At 38.5% G+C, this 20791-nt stretch overlaps 2 protein-coding genes across 3 annotated transcripts in view; one reads left to right on the forward strand and one right to left on the reverse strand.

Moving 5' to 3' along the window:
- Window positions 1-20791, forward strand: part of LOC149198647 (uncharacterized) — a 313246-nt gene that overhangs the window by 258835 nt on the left and 33620 nt on the right. For both annotated transcript variants that reach the window (XM_089402093.1, XM_089402094.1), the window contains 2 exons: window positions 15269-15410; window positions 15534-15563. In XM_089402093.1, coding sequence (XP_089258219.1) covers window positions 15269-15410; window positions 15534-15563 — 172 coding nt within the window. The remainder of the gene's footprint in view (window positions 1-15268; window positions 15411-15533; window positions 15564-20791) is intronic.
- LOC149198648 (uncharacterized) lies at window positions 8906-11446 on the reverse strand. Its single transcript, XM_089402095.1, has 2 exons — window positions 9337-11446; window positions 8906-9208 (listed from the first exon to the last, which is right to left on the reverse strand). Exon 1 carries the CDS (start codon window positions 11325-11327, stop codon window positions 9585-9587), a length of 1743 nt encoding a protein of 580 aa, XP_089258221.1. The 5' UTR covers window positions 11328-11446; the 3' UTR covers window positions 8906-9208; window positions 9337-9584.

The raw sequence follows: 20791 nt of genomic DNA on the forward strand, positions 1-20791 counted from the left end.
TTTCCGGCCGTACTGGCCACGTTTCCGTTTCGGGAAACGTGGTAGTACGGCCAGAAACGCGTTTCACGGCCGTACCAAACGCGTTTCCGCGTTTCGTACCCGTTTCCGTACAGAAACGGACCTCTATACCATGTTTCCTGCAACATAGCTAACAAGCTCTTTGCTTCCAATGTTTTTCCTCATTACGCTCAATACCTAGGAGTGGTTGTAAATGTATTTTGTAATGCACTTGGCATTCTACAATGTTTTCTACCCACTCCACTTTGCATACGTCCTCGAGCATGAGGTCTATGCAATGTGCAACACATGGAGTCCAAAATATGGTCCTATATTCGGACTCAAGCATCTTTCCAACAAGAAGATACTTTGAGGCATTATTTGTGATGACCTGCACAACATTTTGCTCCCCCATTTCCTGAATAATGTCATTTAGAAGCTCAAATAGAAGAGTTGCATACTTCACCTTATCAGATGCATCAACTGATCACAAAATCATGGTTCCTTGCGGGCAAGAAACAAGGAAATTAATGATAGTGCAATTCTTTCCATTGGTTCATCCATCTGGGATAATGGAATTGTTGAAGAAAGTGTAACTAGGTTCGGTCTTCATAATGACATGATCTTTGTAAATGATGAAATGAAAGAAATACAATTTATTTTGTATGCCTTACTGAATGGGTTTCATGAGCAAGAGGTTTATTTGTTAGTGGCTCCCATTGAGAGCCTTGGGATTTATTAATAAGTCAAAGAGTCAATGTCATGTATGAAGAAGCTCTTCTTGAGCATATGTTTAAGATATACAAGTCTATAGGAAAGTCTAGAAGCCCTCCAATGACAAGCACAATCCCTCTTGAAGAAGTTGGCCAACAAGTCGAATTAAATACACTCATGCCGACTCACTTGAAATGACTCATCTCTTCATGAATACAGGTCGGCTCATTATGGATACGAAACCACTATAACTACCCAGCTAGGGTCTGTGCAAAAGTACAGAACAAAACTCAGATTATTTGTGATTTTTGGATGGGTATAGGAAGTACAAAATTTCAGATGAGTACAGGGGTACAATACTTTGGATGGGTACAAACCAGCATCTCTGTAATTTTCGGATGATTACAGTGAGTACAGTCTAAAGATCTCGCAAATCTCAAAAGATCTGTGTTCTTTGAATGGGTACTATGAGGTTGAGGATCTTGGTTCTGGGAGAGAATACACTCGGTCTCGACATACTAGACAGTCTCAGCATATCTATGATAACGAAGATCTCAATGCAGGGAGAAAACACAGTCATGGTCTCGGTATATTTGTGATGAGAAGATCTCACAGTGACACACTATGTCTCGGCATACTTCCAGATGCAGTCATGATCTCAGTATAGTTTCAATTATGATCTCGATATAGATATAGTCATGATCTTGATGGAGACATAGTTACAAGGAGAAGATCTTAGTGAATATGTGGCAATAGTGCAACAATAATGATCTCGTTGTTATGATGAATATCTCGGTGAAGGTGGAATGATGATGACCTTGGTGAAGCAGCAGTGATGATGATGATCTCAACAATGATAAAGAAGAGGATTGGTGTCTTGGTCTTGGAGTGGCCTAATAGTTCAAGGGTCATGGTCTTGGGGCAAAAAGCCAACATCTTGTGTTCTTGTCTCTTTTGTTTTGGTAGCTATTTGATGAACTAAGAAGCCACACTCTAATAATAATGAGTGAAGATTGTGCTAAGAAGAAAAAATTAAAATACCTCACAAATAGCTATCATGGCAAGAAGAATCTCATTAACTAACATTGCCCTAGACTCTTCAACATGAAGAACTTGTTTTGAGCCACGACTCTCTATACTCAACCAAGTACTCATCAATGGAAGAAATCTCTTTTTGCAAAAGAGATCCCCACAAGTCATGCATACTAGGGCCTTTGAAGCCCTTTGCTGCAGCTATAACAGAGTCCCACATAGCTTGGTAATAAGGTGAGCAAGCAACATTAAATGGGATATCTGCATCATACCGCCATCTAGCAATGTATTGATAAGAGGTTTCTTTGCATTATTTTTTCCAACGTTGATCCAAAGTGGGTTGACGACTAGGCTGGGAGGAAGTGGGATTAGCAGAGGTAGTCGTGGCAGAGGATGAGAAATAGCTCTAGATGTTTGTTCTCTTTGTTCCTTTTGATTGTTGGTCAGGAGAAGGAGGAACATAGTGAAAGGGGCCATTGGTGGAAGGGATAGAAGAGGAGTCTTGAATCTCATAATCATCATACCCACTCTCTTTCATGGCTTTTAATAATTCCCTCTTCCTTGCAATTTCATCTTGGATGGCCTTCTCCCTAGCCTTATTCTCCTCAAACTTTTCAAACATGGAAATGTATTCTGCCCTAACATGACCTAACACTTCAGTTGATGCTTCACATGGCTTTACTTGGCCTCTTGCCCTAGGCAAGTGTTGTTTCAATCTGAGAATGCCCACACCTCTAATAGTTTTATGGCAAAATTTGCATATCATTTTTCCATCAATCAAATCTCAATGAGCCCATACATTGTCCTTGGCTTTTGGAGCCATGTTGGCTTGAAATAATTAAAATTTGCAAAGAAATTTGCCATTAAAAAAATTGCAGCTAAGAAAAATAGAAAACCAAAGATCAATTTAGGAAAAAAATGCACATTGTAGCCTGCAATATTTGATAGCATAGAACACATAAAAAAATTTAATACATGGACAACAATGAAATGAGGAATTTTTCAAGTGAAAATCCTTACCTGGAAATGCAAACTAGCTTCCTTAGCCTCCTCTTGAAGATGCTAACTCTACTGACAACTCTAAACTATCTCCAAAATAGCTCCAACTCCAACACCAAGCCTCTAAGATGACTACTCCAGCAAAAACTCAACACTCTCCAAGCTCCCAACCAAACTCACAAGAATTCCAAATGAGATGTGTGAGACAAATGAGAGGGGTAAGCTCCTTTTAAAGGCTTGGAGGTGGTGTTTTTGGAGGGAAACAACCCTTATTTTCCCTCTAATACATGTTGGAATCTTCCTAAACCGTGTCATGTGGGTCCACTGCCGCCTTGGCAGTGAACCAATTAGTTCCGGATGGAACTGGTCAGTTTGACCATAAAACAACTGGTTAGGGCCGATTTTTCTGGTTTTTAGGCGAAATGGAGGCTTGAACCGGGTTTCTCTGCAGGTTTGACCTGAACGACCAATGAACCGGCTAGTTTGACCGGTTTCTGGTTCTAGTCAACCAATTTTTAAAACTATGGTTTATATAGAGAAAAGAAAGATTAACAAAAATCAAATAAAAGAAAAAAATAGTAATAAATTATAAATAAACTAATCCCAACCTCTTCACGTAGACTTCTAGCACTGTGGTGTCGTTAGGCTGTCTCTCACTCGTAGCCCTGCTGGTACCAATGCTGTCGAACATAATTCTTCTATAACATATCAATTTTCGCCATCTAGTTCTCATTGCACAACCAACACTATACATTGACATTCACTAATCCGTTGTGGCACACCGCTGTGTCGCATACTGCCAACATTGTGCCTCCGCCAAACGTATATTTGCCAACACTCAACTAACCGACCACTGCGAATAGCAGCTGCAGTTGCTCCCCGACGCCATGACCATTGCCTCCTGAGTCCTGCACCTTCCGCCACACGTTGCTACCTTCATTGCTCGAGTTTGTCTGCCGCCTACAACATTTTACCTAGCCACTACAATTTGTGTAACCAACCCATGATAGTGTCATGCTTGTTGCCAACTAACCTTGCAATTGTTGTTGTTGCTCGGCGTTGCTACAGTGGCAGTGTCGTACCTTCGTAGCCACCATCAATTCTACCCAATGTGGAAAAGTCGAAGTCGGGATTAATTCGGCAAGGGTCCAAAAGTTGAAAAACTCGTCAAAGTCGGGAGTTTTTTGAAAAAATCAGCAAAATTAAAAAAACACAAAATTATTCATTCTATTTTTATTTTTTTTAACATCTAGAGTATCCACAACATCAAATAAATGCATTTCCACATAAACATGTAAAGAAAGCTAATATATAATATGTATATGAAGTCTAATGCTACATCACATATCAAAATAGTGAATTAACTCATGAATTTTGAGTCCTGTCTGAGTCTCAACTCTCAAGAGTCAAAATATCAACAAAAAATATAATAAATGGATATCATGAGTCATTAAAAGTCATCAACTAATCATTCATCGAGATCCTCTTCCCCTTTTAATTTTTGTTTCTGCTAATTGTATTAAGAAATAAGTCATGCATTTATTCAGTAGATTGTAATCTGCTTGGGTAATAAGGTGTTAGGTGGTAGGTCCAACGAAAATTAACAGTGAGTATCACAGTAGATGTGAAAATTAATGCTTGGTGACTCCAAGCTGCTTATCTTTTGAGAAAACAGTAGATGTTAGATTACTAACCTAGCCTTGGCATCTATTATTCAAAAACTCTTGGAGGTAAAATCCACTTTTGATACATAACCTTTCCCCACATTTACAGGGAGTTCACCACTAAAGAAGATTCCCTTTCAAAACGTGCTCTCATTGCAGGAAGGATCTTTGCTGTCACAAGATTTCATAGGGACTTTGTTCCTGTCTGAAAAATGGGTTCGTTTTTGAGGCACTGGTTTTGTTTTTTATGGGCAGGTTGTTGCTATTTGATCTTCATGACCTCCTCTTTGTTGTTTCTTCTGGAAGCATTCAACAATTGTAACAATGCTTTTGATGTTGTGGGGTTCTTTCTACGGAAGACTGTTGTATGCCTGTCCTTTTGCTACTTTTGTAATCTTTTGAAGGGGCAGTGGCTATTAGAGTTTGGATCACTGAAACCTTGGAGGCTTAGCAGCCAATTTATACTTTGCTTTCGAACTAGAAATATGAAGTATAAAGATTTGTTTTTCCTTGGAAAACAAAAACATATCTTAATCTCAAAACTAACAGATTACAAATGAGACTGCTATGCTCGCAAGAAGTATGACAAACAATACAATGCAATAACTTGAAAATGCATGGATGGAAGCTTCAATTTACAGTTTTTTCACCTTTGGATCTCTTTATCCGCTGCTTGGGAAGGGAGGCCGACTTTTTGGGTCAACTCCCGATTAAATCGGGAGTATAACAAAAAAATCTCGATTTTTTCCTTTGTGAAAATGTTGCCAAAAAGTCGGGGGATTAAATCATTTAGTTCAAAAAATCGTGTTTTTAGGATTAAATCGCGATTTTTTGCAAACATTTTCCCCACTGATTCTACTATATTGTTCTGTTGTTTCCGTTGTTGTATAAGTTCAACCGTACAAGCAAATCGTTGTCACTGTAATTGCTACTCTATTTGCACGATGACCCTTATTTCACTAGCTATAATTTTTTTTTATAAAGCCTTAATAAATTAAATTACTATTACATTGGTTCTCTGCATTCAATTCGTTCGGATACGTTCTTTCAACTGCCAAATTCGTATGGACGCATTTGCAGCCCATAATTAAAAGGCAAATTAAAAGTGAAGTGACAAAAAGGTTTAAAGGATATGAATTAATGTTACAAAATAAAATACAAAAAAAATAAAAAAGATAATAAATTATTATATTTCCAAATATCATAAAAGGGCCAACATATAAAAGGAACTCGGATTATTTAAATATAAAAGGAGAAGGTTCATAATTAAAAAGGAGAGGTATTTTTTATATGAGGAAGTTATCTTTATATAAGATAAAGTGACTAAGAAGAATATTAAAGTGGTTATGTATTAATTGAAGGTAATTATAAGTGGAAAGGTATTTATAAGAAGAATTATTGAGGTGAAGTGAATTATTGAAGTAATTATAAAAGTTCATTTAAGATTTAAATATATATATATATATATATATATATATATATATATATATATATATATATATATATATATATATGTGAGTTTTGAAGCACAAAAAATGAGAAGCTAATAAAGCATAAGGTTTGTAGAAAAAAGAAAAAAGAAAGTGACTAAAGGTGTTAATATTTAAAAGGGACTTATTATATTTGGCAAAGGTAGATTTCTCATGTTAAAACTATAAATCCCTCAGTAAAGTATCATTTAACAAAATTATCAACGAATATAACATGGAGTCTAACTTGGAAATGAAGGCCAGAAAATTCCTAGAGACTTCATATAACTGTGCCTCAATGCTATTTAGAATTAAAAGGTCTATTGCGAGAAAAGATGTTATTATCGCTATCTCTCCCATTGAAGATAAAAATTATATAAAACCTAAAATCGCAAACCAATTAGTGATTCCCTTGTCAAATATAATCGAAACAGTAAATTGTTATGACAACAAAAAATATGACATAACCAATTTACAATTAAACATGCATATCACAATTCTCAGTTCAAATCCTATGGAGCGAGCAAGGTGACATTATTTTAGGTTTGCCCTGGATGGAAACCCTAGGTTCCCTTCATCTTGAATACGAAAATGAAGTTTTTGACATTTTCGTACAAAAAGAGAAAAATAACACTACAAGATATTACATTAACGCCGAGTTTAGTAACACTAGAAGACATACAAGATATTTCAAAAGTAATATTTTCAAGAAGGTAAAAACACTACAAAATATGCAAAATGAAATTGACAAAATCATTGTTGATAGAAATGAAGGAGTCCTTTGACTTAAGGACCATGGCAAAAAATTACTAACACAAATTAAGAAGCTTGAGAAGGACAAGAAGTCAGTAAAAGACAAGTTAAAACATTATATTCAAAAGGAAGTATCGAAGTCGCTAGTCGTAACAACTCCAGTTGAAGATAAAGGAATGGATACCGAACCAGTGAAATACCACAACTCAAGAAGATGATAAGTTAGTTGAAGGAAAAATACACTCACATGTTGCAATTTAGAGGATGAAAATTCCAAACAAAGATTTTGTACCTAACTCAACAACTGCGGTACGAGAAGAAAATCAAAAAATTGCCACGCCTAATAAGGGAAAGCCAAACCAAAAGAATTCTTTATCGACATCCGAATCACGAGAGTAGACAACTCAATCAAGTTACTTATTTGTATCATTTAAAACATAAACAACAAACTGATGTTCCAAAGAATATTGAAGTAAGCTCAATCCAATCCTATGATGACATTTTGTTACAAATTTCTAGTAACCAAAATATTCCACAAAAGATTAATTTAGGATGGTCAGATCCTTCCTCCATGTGACAATTTCATAAGGATCATATCAACTTGTATCAACAAAGATGACAGTTCCAAGATGAGAAAACGTTCGAAACAGAAAAAGAGATCAAGCCTTTTTATCAGCAAGCTTTGAGGACAAAGCTTTTTGAGGAGGAAGGCAATGTTATGAATAAAATATAGATATAAATAATGTAAATATAAATAATAATAACACATCATAAATAATGATAAAGTATTAATAAGTTAATGAAGAGGTATGCCCCTAAGGACATAACTGTTGGTGAAGAGGTACTTGCCTAGGATATATAACTTATAAGCAGGCCCTCATTCCCATTTGTACATCATTATCATTCACAGTGTTGATAATATCGGTATCGGGAAAATATCGGCGAGGGTCCGGAAAATATCTTATCGGAAATATCGGCGAAAATATCGGCAAAATATCGGCAAATATCGGCAAGCATAAAAAATGCATAATATATTCATTTTTTTTCAGATTTCTAAACATATAAAGCAATAACAACATGAACTAAACACATTGGCACATAAATATGAAGAAAACACTGATATATATGATGTCAAATAGAAATGATACATCAAACTTCAAAGGCGATACCAAATCCTGCTGATCCCTGATAGTGATAAATTGATAATTGTCCAATCAAGGACTCAAACAAAAATTAAAATAACATCACACATCCTGCTGATCACTGATAGTGATAATTGTCCAATCAAGGACTCAAACAAAACAACATCACATATATAAAACTTTAAAAGTATTTCATCATCATGAGTTATAAACTTATATGTAGCAAAAGTTGCAAAACAAATAAAACTAGCAGCTATCTATCTGAGACCATTGGCCTCTCCCTAGCAGCTTTCTTTCTGTCTTGTTCAGCAATTGCTTCACGAGCTTTTTGTATAACCTCTGCACTAGAAACCATACAAGGCATGACATCTGCATCATATGCAGAGAGTTTAGCCAGATGGTATTTCAATCGTGTAATCCCTCCTGACATCTTGGTCCCACACAAGTTGCATGATATATATGCCTGATTTGCCCCACCAACAGCCTCCCCATACTCCCAAAATGGGTCCAAAGCTTTTGGCATATTTGACATTTGTAGTGAACTAATTCAAACCTAGGGCACAAAAAAAACAAAAAATTGGCATTAAATGAGTATAACTATACAGTGCCCAGCAAACACTCAAGAAACTATTTTAATTTTTAAAGCAACATCTTCATGTTCAGAATTTAAACAACAAAAGCAAGCATAAAAAATGCATACTATATTCATTTTTTTCAGATTTTTAAACATATAAAGCAATAACAACATGAAATAAACACATTGGCACATAAATATGAAGAAAACACTGATATATATGATGTCAAATAGAAATGATATATCAAAGGCGATACCAAATCGTGCTAATCCCTGATAATTTTCCATTCAAGGACTCAAATGTGGAGAACCAATACAAAATAACATCACATATAATAATAAAAGTATCTCATCATCATGAGTTACATGTAGCATAACAAATAAAACTAGCAGCTATCTATCTACTGCCCTCTCCCCCTTTTACGGGAAAACATGATGGGCTGTTTGTCAGGCCTGCCCCTAGTAGTAGAAGGCCCTGACACTGCCTCTGCACCTAATGTCAAATAATGAGTGATAGGCATGGAGCTATGCTCTCCTATATCTATAGTAGATGGTGTTTATGCTGATGCTCCCGCAGTGTCCTCCTCCAGCTCCTCCTGCTCCTCCTCTAAGTGCTGTTGCTCCTCTGACTCCGAGTCCTCCTCTTGCTGCCCCTGCTCTAATGGATCATCTGCCACTGGCTCCTCCAACCATGAAGGTGACTCCTCCAATATGGGCTCCTGAGACTCCACCCTCCACGGAGACAATACATCAATATTGTCTAAGGAAATGGCATCTGGATCCACTGGTGATTCTATTTGCCTCACTCGAAGTCGGATGTTGTAATGCACATACACCAAATCGTTGAGGCGTGCGAACTCCAACCTGTAAGAGTGTCAAAAAAAGTAATGAGTCTTGACTCTTGACTCTTGACACTTGAAGGTCATAAATTAAAAACTAAAAATTACAATAAGTGTAATTGCTCAACTGAAGGCTTGAGTTCAAAGTTATACCTGTTGCGCTTTTTGGCGTGTATTTTCTCAAATACACTCCAATTGCGCTCACACCCTGAAGAGCTACATGTTTGACTCAAGATTCGTATAGCCAAATTTTGCAAATTTGGTACCCTTGCACCATAGCTTCGCCACCAAAGATCTACAACAAAATAATGAAATAAAAAATTCAAAAACTTAAAAGTTAAAAGTTAAAAGTTAAAACATAATTAAATTCAAATTTCTAATTTCTAATGAGTGATGACTTGTCACTTACGTGGCATGAAGAGGTCCCTTCCCTTAATGGCATCATCAAAGCCAAATAGGCCAACACAATCCTGATAACTATGTATCTCGCGGATGATTTTGCGACGAAGCTCAGAATCAGGTACCATCCTCTCAATACAGGAATGGAGCCCTTCCATCACCTCGCCATCAAAACGAAATTTGCATTTGTATGCAAATGCAGGGTTGAGGAAGAGTGCTGCTGCATGAATGGGTTGATGAAGCATCCCTGTCCACCGACTATCGATCACATCCCATAACATCATCTGCCTATTAAGGCCAGCAGAACCCTTGTCTGCATAATAGGAACGAATGGCCTCCTTGGCCCTATCCATGCCCTCATACAAATAAGGCATTGCAGGCTTCTCTCCATCCACCAATCTAAGAACCTTTACTATAGGTTCGCTAACTGCACATGCTTCTTGTACTCCACGCCAAAATGTCTCAGAGTACACCATTTTTTCAATGGCTCTCCCATCAGGTCTCCTGCTGTATCTACAACCACGCCAATCATCAGACACAAACATTTGCTTCAACTCGAACTGACATCGAAGCAAAGACTGGAGAGTAATAAAGGTTGTGGCAAAACGTGTGATGGCAGGACGCCGCAACTCCTTGTTTTTAGTGTACCTCCTCATAAGGCTAAGAACAAAAGCATGGTTATAAATAAACTTGGGGATGCTCCTAGCCATATCAACTGCCTCCTTGATGAAGGAGAGTTTCCCCATATCCTCAAGCAACAAATCAAGACAATGCGCTGCACATGGAGTCCAGAACAATGTGGGATGCCTCTCCATAAGCATTCTGCCGGCAGACACATAATTAGCTGCATTGTCTGTTACGACTTGCACCACATTCTGCACACCAATCTCCTGAATGAACCCATCTAACAACTCACATATCGTTGCTGCATCTTTGATATGTTCTGATGCATCCAACGATTTAATAAACATGGTACCTTTAGGACAATGTACCAAGAAATTTAGAAGGGTCCTACCCTTCCTATCTGTCCAACCATCAGACATCACTGTGCATCCAGTGACTTCCCATGTCTGTTTCAACTCCGCCAATCTAGAGTTGATGTCCTCTTTTTCTGCTTGAAGAATTGGCCCCCGCAACTCCTCATATGTGGCACTTTTGTACCCTGGGCCCACAACAGCAATAGCATCACACATTGGTTGCCAAAATGGATTGGTTTTTGTGATGCTGAGAGGTAAGTCGCTCCAATAAATACACCTCCCCATGACTCTATCTGCTTCTTCCTTCTCCTTTTTTTTATAAAGCGATTTTATGCCAGGTTGTGCTCCAGCTCCTGTTCGTGGAACAAAAAATGATGACCTCGCATTCACACTAGCAGTAGCGCTAGCATGTGATGGTGTGCCAGTTGTGGAGCCCCTCCCACTAGGGCCAGTAGGGCCACTACCCTGAACATCAAAATCAGGAGAAGATATCCCAAAAGATCTATCTGCACGTTCAGCTTTGTTTCTTTCCGCCTCTTCCTTCTTTCTGTCCTTTTCTTCAATTGCCTCAAGAGCTTTTCGTATAAGCTCCGGACTAGAAACTTTACAAATGCCAACATCATGTCCAGGGAGTCTAGCAAGATGGTATTTCAGTCGTGTAACCCCACCTGTCATCTTGTCCCCACACAATTTGCATGAAAGATATGCACGATTTGTCCCACCATCAGGGATCCCATACTCCCAAAATGGGTCCAAGTTTTTTGGCATATTTGTATTTTGTAGTGGGCTAACTCAAAAGGAAACCTACAGCACCAAAAAAAATTTGGAATTAGTAACTTAATAACTTAATAAGTAATACGAATTTACGAAATTCCATGGGTGCAGGTCTCAATATCAAATCCTCATTCTTCAAAGACAAATGGACTAAACTTTAACAAAGTTCTACAATCTGCAATCTTCACACAAAGGACCCTAGTCAAGCTATGTAGAAAAGAGTCAAAAGACATTAAAATCATAAAATATAAATATATTCAATAACAGCGTTAGAGGACTGCGATTTGGCTGCTACAGGCAGTGTAACTGTATACATTGAGGATAATAAAAGCATTTATATTTATGCTTCTAATGTTGGCTTATATGCTATCTTCTGAGGATAAGCAACTGTTGGGAAAGATTTCAATATGGTAGAGTGGGAGGGCAACTGTTGTGAAAGATTTCAATATGGTAGAGTGGGAAGGCAACTTTCCTAATCTCAGGCCAAAACATGGGATTATGCTTCATCTATTCTTCTAATATTGGTTCACTAACAATCTTTCTGAGGCTAAATGAGTGTTGAGAGGGGATTTTAATAAGGTAGACAAGTAATTGTAGGAGGTGAAATAAGAGTTGATGTAAAATAAAATCAACACATCAAGTTTTTAATGTGAATTGCAGCCATAAACATCATGATATTGGAGGCTGCTTTAGATGGTCCAATACAAGAAGGCATCAGGAAAGAGTACTAGCAAAACATGACGTGTTAACTTTTAAGCCCCCAAAAAAGGATTAGTGTTTTCAAGAACTGAGAACAGATTTGTTGATGTTGGGTTGGATGCTACAGGGTTTGACCAAATTCTGTTGGTTACATGCATGTTGAGACTCATGAGTCATGACAGTGTGACAGTAACCTCATAAGGCAGTTACCTTTGACGGTGACTTTGGCGTTGTGTTGGTGACTTGAAGGCATGATTGTGTTCATGGCAAGAGTCCTTGATGAAGGATTATGTCAGTGACCTGTGAACTGGGTAGCAACCTTCTATAACAAGATCTTGATGAAAGTAATTAATGGCAGCATGACAGCAGTAATCTTGACATAGTGACCTGATGACTGTAATGATAGTTGTTGTGACATGACAGTGACCTTGTTATAACTTATTACCATACAGACAGTGATCTTGCTAACAGTAACCTTGATATGTTTGGAGTCTGGACAGTATAGCAGATATATCTGAATGCAAAGGACCCTTTTACATGTGCAGAGAAACCTTATGGTTGTGTGGTATATAGATAAACCCTATGGCTGTGAGGATTATGGTAGTATTAACTTGAGAGTGCCAGAAATCTTCTATACTAAGCTTTAGGTAGCAGAACAGAGATTCTGTTGAAGACATTTCTGTAAGCAAAGATTTTGAAAGGAATGATCCTCCTGGAAGTTTGAAGATCTGAAGTTATTATAAACTTCACTATTATTTGTGACATCAGATTTGTTATATGAGGCAGTACTCTAGGAATGGCAGACTCAACATCTCTTATGGTCTGTTCAACAATATATAAACCCTTTATATCGATGACAAGTGTTATAGTCTTGTTCACAATCGAAGTTGTGAACAAGACAATCTTGAATACCTTAGGCTGCAGCGTTGCGTTGACGGCTGGACGGTTGTATTATTGAACAGCGAAGAGTCAAGACGTCGGGACTCGGACGATTGCACCGGGTAAACCCTCCTTCGCAGCACCGACCGCCACCGGTTCCGTCTCTCTCCAGCAACGAAAACATTAACAAAGTGACGGGTTCACCAAAACACTATAACCATTTTATAACCACATTAAACCTAACCCGCGATATTTACAGTCGTGGCGCGATATTTATGAAAATATCGCCGCAATTTCGGAAATCTCGCGAGATTTTAAAAACATGAAAATATCGCGCTATTTTCCAGCCGAAATTTCGTTTTCGCCAAAATCGCGCGATATTTACGAATATCGCCGAAATATCGGCGATATTATCAACACTGATCATTCATACATTTTAATACATATTCTTGTATTTTCAATGGAGATCTTCATATTCCAAATCTTCTTGAGTATTTAACTTTTGAAGTATGTGACCTTTGTTTGTTACAACTGCCCCCTTCCTCGGATCTCGCACACTTGAGTATCACACTTGTTGAAACACCTCTCTTAGTCTTGTGCTGCTGTATGGTGTCTTCTCCCCCTCCTTGGCCTTGCTTTTATAACATTACATTGAGCTAAATACCTAACCCTAATCACCAAATTTATCGACTTTTGAGATTAGATCCCGTCTCACTTGAGATCAAGGGTTGAGATTAAAACATAATCACTAGAGTAATTTAGTTTAGTTTACTTTAGCTCAATAAGCCAGCATAATAATTATGTGCTTTTCCTTTGTCTATCTTAGGCTAAGTTACAAAAACAACTTGCTCACCAAGATTCCTCTCTCAATCTTGTACTACTGTATGGTGTCTTCTCCCACTCCTTAGTGTTGTTTTTTATAACATTACATTGAGCTAAATCCCTAATCCTAATCTCCAATGTGATTGATGACTGAGATTAGATCTTGTCTCACTTGAGATCAAGGGCTGAAATTAAAACATAATCACTAAAGAAATTTACTCTACTTTTCCTAAGTTTACTTTAGCTCAATAAGCCAACATAATGATTATGTGCTTTTCCTAAATCTAACTTAGTCTAAGTTACAAAAACAACTTGCTCATGCTTGAACAAGTGTTCTAAGGAGACTTTAGGCAACTTCTGGATGCCTAGACACTTAGTCCTGTGCAGAAGTACCCCCCTGAGCTACAAACATCAACAGTTGAAAGACATGCGAAATTCACCCTTTTTTCTTTGAAAGCTGCCCTAGGATTTCCCTGGGCCCAATTCCTTAGTGCTGGAGTGCTTCCCACAGAATGAGGGGACACATTATAATCCTTAGGAACATGCTCTGGGGCGGAAGGGACCCAGATGTGTGCTTTCGAGGTTTCTTCGGGGGTTCTGCTTGGGGCATGATTCAGGTGTGGAACAGAGTTACTCCCACGCAGTGTAGTGTTGAACATTATAATTATTAATATTTTTATTATTTTAGGTGCTTCTGGGAAACATTGTAGTGGCATATATGAGAATTTATTACAATGATGCTGTTATGTCTCACAACCAACGGAAGCAAGACATGTCATGAAAGCACTCATTGGCTATGATGCCATGACTGTGATGCCATGATGGGGGGTATCTATTCTTCCAAATTCACCAAGGGACTTGCACCTGGCCCCATCTGACTGGCCAGGTTTATTCTTGATAATAGTTGCACTACAGACTTGTAGCTGGCAGCCTATCAGGGTATAAGATATTTGTTCCAGCAGATATTCTATGTACTCCACATTTTCTGTACAAGGATCTTCAGTCTATAGACTTCGGTCTCTTTTCTGCTTCCAGCTCACTTTATTTGGTTTTTTAGATATATGATCCGAGTTTGTGGGATGTGGTAGTGGTTGTTAGTTGGGATATTCTATGGGAACTTGGTTTCAATGTGCTTTCAAGGTGATTTTTACTGTTCTAATGTTTGCTATTGCCCTTTCTTGGATATCATAATTATTTGCTTGTTTCTTCTACACATATTATATATTTTGGAATTTGACTTTGCTGTGGAGACCATCAAAGAAACGCTTATTTTTAATTAAAGAGTTACAGGCTTTAGCTGCATGGATATATCTTTACAGAATGAATCTAATTGATTTATTTCTACTTTCACTCTTGTCTATCTGTTTCAACTTTCAGTGTTTGTTAAATTTACTAGGTGCATTTTATATTTTTTAATGATTATCTATTTAGATTCTCTGTATTTATATTCTTCGTGTTTTAAAATATTAGGCTTTTATTTCTCTTTTGCACTGCTTTATTTCACATTTTCTGACTACAAATGAATATGAGTGCAGCCGCCCAACTACAATACAGGAGCGGAATTTGGACAATGATGAAGATGAATTTCGTGATAGAGATTATGATATATCAGCAATGACAAATAATTTAGCTGAAGCTTTTCGATATGGAACTGCGGAGAATGAAGATATTGGAGATGTAATGTTTATAGTGCCTTTATCTTATCATTTAGTACTATGTAACTGTGCTTATTTTCATTCAGTTATTCTTAGATTTAGTCTGATGACAATAAGTGGGCTTCTTTCACTGCTGCCTCTGCAGGTACGTGGAACATCTGACAAAGATGATGAGGTATGGGGTACACAAGATATAATCAGGAATTTTCATTACCTATTCTCTATGCAAGAGGGTCTAAAATAGTGTGCCATTGTCTCCTGAAAGTCTGCTTATTTTTCCCCAAGGCATGGCTTTAAGGTTGCTACCCTAGTGTAGAAATCCTTTCATCGAGGTCTGAGTCTGTGTTACAGAAACCGAGCACATAAAGAAACCAAGAAAACTCAAAAGAGTTATTTCTGTTTAGTGAATAGTATGAAAACAAAAGTTTTCTTGTATAGGTGGCAATGGAGTCGAGTCAGTCCACTTTATGAATGTGGGATAGACCGAGACAGACGCCAAAGTGAAATAAGACATAAAATGCATAAAATAAGCTAAAGTCCAATTGATGTTATTAATGCCCAAGTTTAGTGCCTAATTAACCATTATTAAACTAATATTTACTTTAATACCCTCCCTTTATGGTTAATCTCTTAACTACACCAAACTTATCTTGGATATTACATATTTTTCAGGACCCAATGGCTTGGTAAGAATGTCTGTAGTTTGATCCTCTGTGAGAGAGTATTGTAGCTCGATAGATCCATCTTCTACAGGCTGTCTGATGAAGTGGTAGTGTATATTAACATGTTTGGTACAGTCATGGATGACTGGACTTTTGGAAAGTTTCATCACCCTTTGATTTTCACATAACAGGGGTGTTTGCTCTGTTTGTTGCATCTGCATATTTGAAATCCTCCTGAGCCAAATTGGCTTCCTTTCTCCTTTCATTTCCCCTCAATATGTTTGCTTCTGTTGATGAAAGGGCTACTGCATGCTGCTTCTTGCTGGTCCATGGACTGCACTTGTGCCAAGGCTGAAGACATATCTGGAAGTGGATTTTCTATCATCGAACAAAAGCTGCCCAATCTGAATCTGTATACCCACATAGCTGAGTCTTTGCTTCTGCTGTACAAAATGCTAAAGTCAAGTGTTCCTTTCACATATGTCAGCACTTTCTTTGCTGCAGTTGAGAGCAGCTTCAGTCCGGTGCTCTACTTTTGGTGTTGTCGTGAATCTGGAAATGAAGCTCAGAATGAAACTCATATAAGGTCTAGTGGCTGCAAGATATCAAGCTGCCCACTAGTTTCTTGTATACTGACTCGTTAATTACCTTAGAGTCAGTTTTGGCTGAAAGTTTCAGACCTTTCTTGATAGGTGTAGACGAGATTTTGCAATCTGTCATTCTGAACTTGTCAAGCAAACTCCTAGCATATTTTTTTGTGAGACAAAAATGCTGATTCTTGTTTGCCAAACTTCTATGCCTAGACACTAGTGTAGAAGACTTTAGATCAGTCCAGTGTTGCAGGAATCGCCCCCCCCCCGCCGGATCCAAACCCAGAATCGCGGATCGGAGCGAAGCGTCCCGGAATCCACACTGGAAGCGCGATTCCGTTTTTGAGGTGGCGCGATTCCGGGTTAAAAAAACGATTCCTGCCATTTGAGGTTGCGGCCCCCCGGAATCGCGCAACCTGGACGCAACCTGGACGCAACCTGCACGCAACCTGGACGCAACCTGGACGCAACCTGGACGCAACCCACCAATATGACATCATTCTCATATAGGATTCCTAATACCATATAACTTGAGCATTGTAGCCTGAATATACGGTCTTACTGCTCTGAATACAATGTCAACTCAATGAATATACATTGAAAAAGGGCGGATTGCGTGGCGCAACCGGAAGCGCAGTCATCTACTGAACTGATGGATGCACTTCTATATATTCATATACTGCTGTAATTAGAACATAGCAATACCATACTCAAGCTATTTGAGCAGTGATATCCATACATAATGCTAAGTGCATATAAGAATGAAGAAGTCTCTGCTTATAGGTTTATACCCATCATTGCCAATATTGGGAAGCCATACCAATATTGATCTATATGAGAAACGATAACATATATATGACTGAAGCAAGTGACATGTCCATATTGAATTGATGTCATGAACAAATGTCATAATGCAAAGAATCATACTGAAGCATATGCCAATGATCATATGACACTATTGGTAAATCATACCAGGAGCAAGAGCATAGCCATATAACGAACGTCCAATTATTCCAGAGGTGCAATATCAAATTATCAATACACTGTGAGAGTAGATCTGAGAGACTTCCTTGTAAAGTCTGCAATTCTTGCTAATGTAGTTTGTTGCCCTTACCTTGCTTCAAATCACTGTGATCTTATGTCCAACTATGCTTCCACCTATGCTGATCTACTAGGTATTCAATGTACTGCTGGTGGGGCTTAAGCCTTAAGGTTCCTCCTCAAGCCTCCTACAATTCACGGTTTTGCTACAGCAAGGTCTAGGTCTTCATATACGCGGGTTAATACTTTTTATAGTTTTATGTTTTATAATATGCTTAAAAATTTGATGTATGTTTGTAATAGCTAGAATATAGATGATTGTTGTACATACTAGTAACTACAATGGAATCATGGATGCCATATCTATCTTGATTTATGCAAAAATATGCATGTTTTCATGTCTTCTACAATTAATTTGGTATTTGGGATGTTTGTTTTGAGTATAAATGCAAAAAAATATATAAAAATATATATATATATAGCAGACGCTTCCGCGGACGCTTCGCTCCCTAGATTTTTGGAAAATGACGCTTCCGCGCTCCGCGCTTCCGCTTCGCGCTTCCGCTTCGCTCCCGCTTCGTGCAACATTGGATCAGTCACATCAAAAGTTTTTCTTATACTATATTTGATCTGTTCAGTTACCTGTTCCTCACTGCTTGTAATAATGATATCATTTACATAGATGACTGGAAGTGGTATCATTGCCAACTCTTTTGACATACATATTGGAATCTGAAGAACTCTGATGGAACCCCTGTTCATCCAAATATTTGTAAATCTTGATGTGCCATGCCCAATGTGCTTGTTTCAGACCATGCAAAGCTTTTTTCTTCATGGGCTTGACCAGCTATCAAGGGGCTTACTAAACTTAAGCAGACCTTAACTCATTTGGTGCAAACCCACTTCACAACTTCAAAAATTGATAACACCATTTCTACAACTCGGAATCAGATGATCTTCGTTGTGTCAGATTCGTCTCGACAAGAGTTATCATCCTCATCCATCACATGTCAAAACATGCTAATGGTTTTGGCCCAAATCTTGATGGGTGCAAAACCCCACTTGGGTTCCAAGCCCACAAGTGACCCTTGTGGTGCTTTTCCCTCCAAACCGTGAACCCTAGGGCTTGGAGTACCTCCCAAGCTACTAAAAAATCAACAATTTTCTGCTGCATCTTCTCCCTTATTTTCTTGTTCCTTTCTTCAATGGCCTTTCTAGTAGGCCAACTAGGCTCAACTGTAGTTGCACTTCCTGCTGAACTCAGAATGGCTACCTTTGAGGATGATAAGGCAGCAACTTGCAGTGGGTCTTCCAAAGTCACCTAGAAGCCTAGTTGGTCTGGTTTTGTCTCCACCAACCTAGTCTCAATTTCTTCTTCTTCTATCTCTTGGGTCTTGGGCTTTTTTTTGGTGTGTACATCTTCCATTTCTACATCCCTTGTTTCATCAATGGTCCTTTTTCTATGCCTTGTCCTTTGTTGCTGGAGTCTCGATCTCCATCTCTGTGTTAATAGGCCATGAATCAAGGTTAGCCTTCCATTCAAGATCATGCCTACATTCGTGCTCATAAGTTGAAGCCTTTATGCTTTTCCTTTTCTTCGCAATGAGACCATGAGGATCATAATGCCGGACATTTCCCGTATCAAAATTCTTTTGTTTTAGTAATTCCTCAGTTGCCAGGAAGGCTTGTCTGGAGTTAACAATAAAAGGCCCTATAGGCTTACCCAACTTGAACATATATCCCTTTTTGGCAGGGACAAAGTGGACTTGGTCCACATTAAGACTCTGTCTAATGAACTCAAGGGTGAATATCCTCATAGCATGAATACAGGCAAGCGGTAAGGAGGAACCTCACACCCATATACCCTAATCTCTGTGTAATCCTCAAATAGATACCAGTCTCCCACCCTGGTGTCCTTACTCAGTTGAAGGATTGCTTTTCTTGAGGGAGGATTCTTGGAGGGGAAACATTATGAATAATTTTATAAGCAATGGCCATGTAGGAGGATATGAACTAGGAATAGCCATCATTATTTGGTCTCCTCCTAACAACAACATCCCAGTCAAAAACCAACTTCCTCTGTTTATTTGGGGCCATCAGACTGAGACCCAAGCACTCAAACTCATCCACATGGGTATACATAAACAAATAGAACAATAGAGAATAATACCTGAAGTATGAGGTGGTAGGAAAATGGCATAATTGGAATTTTATGGACTCGGCCAAGTAAAAAGGTATGTCAAACAGATGGTCTGGTTACATCATCTCCCTTAGAAATCCTAGGGATGCTTTATTGGCCATATTGGCATTATCATCCCCAAAAAGATGAGCAATTATAGACAATAGGCTGCACAGACTCAGAAAAGATAGTTATTGGGAAACTATCAACAATGGGCAAGGACTGCAAGCCAGGGGCTAAGACCATTTGTAGAAAGGATTGTTGTTTAGCAATTGAAAGGGTAGTATAATTATAAACTAGAGTGGTTTCTGTGAATTGCTGGGGTTCAAGGGAGCTTGGGTAAATTAGAGCTTTTTGGATCAACTCTGGGGTCACCTCTAGGATTTTGGCTCTAGTGGAAGAAACAAAACAATTCTTTTCTTCTATGTAAGCAGTAGTTAACCAAGAAATGAACTCAGGGAAATGATGCACAAAAGGGGCGATCTGATAATATAACCCTGAATCAACTACACGGAGCGGGTCCTCTCCTCTGACGTGGTGGCCATACATGTTGAACCAGAGGTCTGACAGGTGGTAAGAACAAAGGGGTCTGAATTTGTGCCTCCGTGTCCATGAGCGGTTCGACATTGGAGGAGGGTTTGGCTTCTCAAGCTTTGGGGTCCTTGGGGGATGCTTTCTTCATTTTAAACAACTATCAAAACAATTCGCAGGTGGAGGGGATTGACAAGTTACTTGATTGGCTCGACGACAACTTAAAACGACGTTGAAGGGGAGATCCAGACCAGCTTGGTGATTGAATGGCGTTGCAGACGGACGAACGACGGGAGGAGTTTGCACTGGGAAAGAAAAACAAATTCAAAAATTTGGAGCGAGAAGGGTTTTTATAGGCGGAGAGGGGAAACGGTCAACTGACATCAGATGACATCACAAG

This window comes from Pinus tabuliformis, chromosome 2_1 (genome assembly GCF_031772625.1).
Source record: "Pinus tabuliformis cultivar Carrire ecotype Pingquan chromosome 2_1, CPIR1, whole genome shotgun sequence".
NCBI classification, from domain to species: Eukaryota; Viridiplantae; Streptophyta; class Pinopsida; order Pinales; family Pinaceae; genus Pinus; species Pinus tabuliformis.